The sequence below is a fragment of the Pygoscelis adeliae genome, unplaced genomic scaffold, assembly GCF_000699105.1.
Source record: "Pygoscelis adeliae isolate BGI_AS28 unplaced genomic scaffold, ASM69910v1 Scaffold18, whole genome shotgun sequence".
Taxonomy (NCBI): domain Eukaryota; kingdom Metazoa; phylum Chordata; class Aves; order Sphenisciformes; family Spheniscidae; genus Pygoscelis; species Pygoscelis adeliae.
In genome coordinates, this window is record NW_008825558.1 from 4213763 (window position 1) to 4219604 (window position 5842).

General features: G+C 40.5%; 1 protein-coding gene across 2 annotated transcripts in view; it reads right to left on the reverse strand.

The window, feature by feature from the left end:
- Nucleotides 1–2276: 2276 nt before the first annotated feature.
- ZDHHC7 (zinc finger, DHHC-type containing 7) overlaps nucleotides 2277–5842 on the reverse strand; it is a 20797-nt gene continuing 17231 nt past the window's right edge. For both annotated transcript variants that reach the window (XM_009332317.1, XM_009332319.1), the window contains one exon: nucleotides 2277–4411. In XM_009332317.1, coding sequence (XP_009330592.1) covers nucleotides 4235–4411 — 177 coding nt within the window. In that variant the 3' untranslated portion in view covers nucleotides 2277–4234. The remainder of the gene's footprint in view (nucleotides 4412–5842) is intronic.

Genomic DNA, 5842 nt, shown 5'->3' on the forward strand with positions numbered 1-5842 from the left:
CAACTGTACTTATCTAACATTGCTTCCAGTTCCTCCATCATGTAGATTACATTACTTTTCTAGAAATTAAATGTACATTTATACTCATTAATGGCAAGAAAATAAATCTATGGGGGAAATAAATTCCATATTCTCATATTTCAAATGGACAGTTTGCCTTTTTTCTTTAATTCAAAACAAAGTTTTCGTTTCTCTATTGATTTCTCCAACGCAAATACCTTAGGGATTTTCACCTTAGGGTTTTATTTTTCATAAAAAAGAATCTTCTATGGCTGCAAAGCCCAGCTTTCACTTGAGACTGATGCAATTAACAATCAAAGATATTATCAGATAGAAGAAAATAAAATTGTCGCAGAACAAGCAGTTATCAGACTCAGCCTCCAAGCGTTCAGGTGGTCTGGTGCAGGTTTACAGCAAGAATAATTCACTGTCTTACAAGGGGCCAGAATAGATTCACAGCAAAAATCTCTTTCTGGCTTCCCTATGTCAAACCCCACTCTAAATTAAACCAATATTCTTATGCAAACGTATCTAATAAAGTAGTCACTTCCAAGGTTTCTGCTTTATTGGAATTACGATTTTGTTAACAAAGAGGTTCAAAGCCATAATTTAAAAATAATTTAGTTGCCTGGCAAGATGCCAGCTGCTTTGTCAGAACAACGTGAATGGGGCACCTCAGATGTCTTACCTATTTCTCTAAGTTATCCATTTCCTCGCCAATTATAACATTTGGCTTTATTAACACTGAATCTAGGTCTTATTTTAACTTTATCCTGCACTACAGTATTAAGAGAAACTGCAGAAATATTTCAGAGGTGCAAAGTTACACTTACGTTATTAAGAAACTAAGACTGCGATTGCTTGGATGCATGCTGGCTATTTTCCAGAGCTCTATCTGGGTATGACAAGGGTAACGTGCATTACTGCAGCATGCACGCTACTGCAATACAGTCAGAAAATACCGCGAAACCTGAATGATAGTATTTCTCCTTGAAGAAATTCAGAGCACCAAAAAAAAAAAAAAGTGACACAAGCAAAGAAATTTAACAATCTCGTCAATCAAGAGGCACGAATCCATATTCAACCACAAAGTACACCGCATGAATCGAACCACTACTCTGTTCAGAGGAATAACACTTAAAAACCAGACTGAACTGTAATGCTGGTGCCTTTCATTTTAGCATTATAAACAGATTCAAGAATCATTTTACAGTCCTATTTCTGTATTTCAAAACCTCTTATGCCACTTTCTTTCTCCAATAGCATTGAATGCATTCACATGTTAACACAGCGCCAATAGAAAGAAGCGAGATCACAGAAACGCAACGCTTCCGCACAGGACAGGCATAAAGAAGTCCATAAATGAATTTGCGCTTGTCACTGCTGCCGTCTAAGACTTCAGAAAGGGTTCATGAAACAGCCTGACATTACTACTAGAAATTAAACAAGAAAATAAAAAGGAGGTAAATTAGCAGGCTCCATCTGCAGACACATCTGTTCCATTTGGAGAGTAAACAAGCTCTTCCCTAAAAATATATGTAAACGCAGCACAGCCTAAGTGTTGTGGCACACAAATATAACCAAATCATTAACCTGCTTAAAAGTACAAGAAGCAGTGGCACGAAGTTTATATGAATATAAAGTTTATATACCCAGGAAAGGTACCAAAGTATTTTTTAGGACTGTTGCAAACGGGAAATAAACTGCTTCCAGTCTCTCCATCCTTCACTGCCTTTGTAAACCTCGTTTCCTCCTCGCCCTCGCGCCTGTTGGGTCAGTTGTTGACAACTACCTGAACTGCCGCTTTCTAGGCTGCATAATTGGCTGTCTTTGTACCTGAAGCTAGAGAACTAGTGGGAAAAGTCAACATTTGCACAGAGAAACTGGGGAGTCCAAACCCGTATTTTACACAAATTCCTTGCAGGTGCAAAGCCTGAGATACTTCGATTTGAAAACTCTTAACAGGGTATTCACCGCATGTTTTCACACTCGCCTTAGCCAAACAGGTACTAAGAAGATGAGCAGTTACACCAGAGGATGCAGAAAAGGAAACGCCAAAGAACAGCTCAGCAGTTAGCATAGCTTAAAACCCTTAGTAAGCAGAGTAGCATCTTTAATTCGGAGCACTATCATCTGTTACTGGATATACACGTGCATATAAATTACAAGCCAAAGGATGCAAGATCATTACCCTGAAGTTGCTGTAATCTAAATATGTGCAAATACGCACGCAGATGTGCAAAAAAAGTGACATACAGAGCAGAAGTTAATCAACTAAGACTTCAATTCATTACTTTATTTTTTTTACATTAAAAAAATTACAACGTAACAAGGGTTTGAAAAGCCAAGTAAACCTGATTTCACACACGCACACACTTGCTAAGTCACAGGGTTCAACCGCTTGAAGTGATATTTTCTGATTTGCATCAGGATTTTATTAAACAATATACACATTAAGAGCCTCATGACAAAGCCAGACACATTTTTTCCCAATCATTAAGATGTGCAACTGAATACGCAGAGATTCTTGTGGAACTTCCAACTTTCCCCTCAGTTGCACGAGACAGAGTTTTGTTCATTTGACTGCAATTTCCTTGGATGTGTCCACCTAGAAGTTGTCCGCTGTTACACATCACCTCCCCCAAGCAAAGTGAACGTATTACATAGTATTGCACAGTTTTGTTCGCAGGGCCATAGAGAATAAATGGATCCCTTCGGAATTTCACCCACCCAATGGTATAAAACCTGATGAAGCTGGAATCCAGATGCCACAAACAGTTACAAAGAAATGGAGAAGCGGGTCGCTGAAAAAAGAAAGTATTAACTTCTGTAGTACATAAACTTTATAATGCAAGATTATTCAGCAGGTTGAACTGCTTGAGGTGGGACAGATCATCAGTGCTAATGGCAAAGCAAAAGCAAGAACAGGACAATTTTAAGGCAAGTCCCAGAACAGGGAGCTATTTACTTTCTAGGCACGATTTCAAGCTATGCATCAAGGCTCCTGCTTTATCCTTTATATTGTCGGTAATTTATAGAACAGATTAACAATACAAAAAATAGTCTAAATATTATTTTTAAAGAATCCACTTTTAGCTGAATTTCATTACTTGCAGTTTGTATTTCATCACTTGCAGATTTATAAACATTTCTTAGCACTACTGTTGTTTTTCAGGCCCCCATAAAGCAGTTCTAGATCTATATTGCTCTCATTTCTTAAAAGTAGTTTTGGTTGGAAAATGGTTAAATTCAAAATAATTCCTTCTATTGCAGATCTTTCTACATTGAAGATCTGTACAATAAAAAAGGGGCAGAGCAAGACCTTACAAAGACAACTGTTTTCAGTCAGTTAACTCCAATCTGCAGTACATTCATTTTAATCTCACACAGGAGGATACAGTCACTGCTCCCACTTACCCCTGCACAGAGGACTAGATACAATCCTCCAACACCTACACTTAAGTTCCTCTAGAATCAATGCTTTAAGAATTGGAGTTGCCATATCTGAGGGCAGAAACCGGCCCACAGCCGTCAGTTAAGTGTTGTTTACTGAAGATTTAGAACTTACCTAAATGCCACATGAGATTAATACTGCCAAACACAAGACATGCTTTTGTGAGCCTGGGAAGACGTTTGGCAGGGGTGTAACAGTGCCTCTGATGTGTTATGCTGTTGTGTGCACCAGTCCTTTGAATCACTTGCATATGAGGAATGTGTGCCTGAAGTGGGACACAAGAGTACAGCTCTGTTTATTAGGACAAGCTGAAATATAAATTAAAACCGAACAAACCACTATTCCCTGAAAACTGGATTTAGAAGGCTAGGTCTCACTTGAGATCAACTTTCACCATAATGCTCCTCCTTATGATTGACAACGGCACCTAAGTATATGCTTTTTATAAAAACACACAGGTAATTCCCCAAACATTTATCAAATAAAAAGGGTTTAACAAAAATGGATAATCTCATAAAATAAATTACAGTAGCATGACAACATTTGGCTTCTTTAGTGTGACCACGTGCTTTTCCTTTGTTATCTTGCTGTTAAGACCATTACTGATCCAGTTCGTGTCTCTGAAAGTTAATGAGATGTCTGTGACGATAAACGTATAAAACTGCTTGCTACAAGCAAATGTCTGGTATCAGTTTCACCTGGTCACAGATTATATGTAGACAGCCTTCTCTGGCCCCAAATAAATATATAGTATTCTTGCAAGTTCCAGCATAATTAGACTCAAACAGAAAACTCAGGTCCTCCTTTCTTTGCTCTCAGTAGAAGTCGCCTGATTCGAAATCCTGCAAAAGGATTGATCCATAGGAGTGAAGGCTGACCCCCAAAAACAGATTTCATTCCTTCCCAACGTAGTCTTCGCTCCCATGTTGGCTTTTCACTCTTCAGTCTTTCAATCTCCTGTATATAAACAGACATGCAGTGACGCACTGTTAAGCCCGAAGTTTAAAGTCTAACAGCAATTATCAAAACTGATTATTTTGCATTCTTTTAATTTATAGCTAGTGAGCTGATTAATTTCTTACTGTTACTTATTTAGTAAGGAAGAAATAAGAATGGCTGATTTAGCCCTGTGGGTACAGGGCACAAGACTTAGAACATAAGATGTGTACAAGAAGGCTGGTCTACCTCAAACTGAAAGACAAAGTGACCAGAAAAGCTGATGTTAAAGTAGAGGATCTGCATGCAATATACCCACACTAGAAGTTGTTTACTCACTTAACAAAACCAGACAAGAAGGCTTCCAAGAAGGCTCTAGTACTGCAATTACTGAAGCTAGGCTTACTCTCCCAAATGCATTATTTTGATGATCATTTTTTGTACTTCCCACTAATGAAGGCTGGATATTTACCAATTGTTTTTCACAGTTACTCTTCAGTACAGAAGTACACTTTTAAACAGCCTCACATGAGAAAATTCTGAACAGCCACAAGATTCAAATTCCTTATGTTTCCAGTCAATTATCCGTCACAAATCATCCTCTCAAGGCTTAAGACTGCAGATCTAAGGGCAAGGGAGCCAACCCTCCAAACTATACTCTAATAAAAGTGTATCAAAGTAGAGGAAAGCGACGGGGGGGAATGGAAACAGGTCGAAAATTCTGAACAGCCACAAGATTCAAATTCCTTATGTTTCCAGTCAATTATCCGTCACAAATCATCCTCTCAAGGCTTAAGACTGCAGATCTAAGGGCAAGGGAGCCAACCCTCCAAACTATACTCTAATAAAAGTGTATCAAAGTAGAGGAAAGCGACGGGGGGGAATGGAAACAGGTCCCTGCTCGGGGTGCCAGGCGAACCCCCGCCCGGCCTCCCTCACCTTCCCGGTTGCCCTTACAGAACAGGTATGGGGCCCTGGAAGTTGAGGGCCAGGCAAACGAGGATGTAGATGAAGGTCCATCCAGGAGGTTGCCCAGGGTGAGGCAGTCAGCCCCACGCATTATGACTGCCTCTGCCAAGAAAAAAAGGAGGGTGATTGTCATAGGCGATTCCCTTCTGAGGGGAACAGAGGGCCCTATATGCCGACCGGACCCGTCCCACAGGGAAGTCTGCTGCCTCCCTGGGGCCCGGGTCAGAGACATTGCTAGGAAGCTCCCTGATCTGGTGCGGCCTTCGGACTACTACCCGCTGTTGGTTATACAGGCTGGCAGCGATGAGGTGGCAGAGAGAAGTCCTGAGGCGATCAAAAGGGACTTCAGGGCACTGGGGCGACTGGTTGAAGGATCGGGAGCACAGGTAGTGTTTTCCTCAATCCCTACAGTGGCAGGGAAGGACACTGGAAGGAACAGGAAAACACTCCTGATCAACACGTGGCTCAGGGGCTGGTGCCATC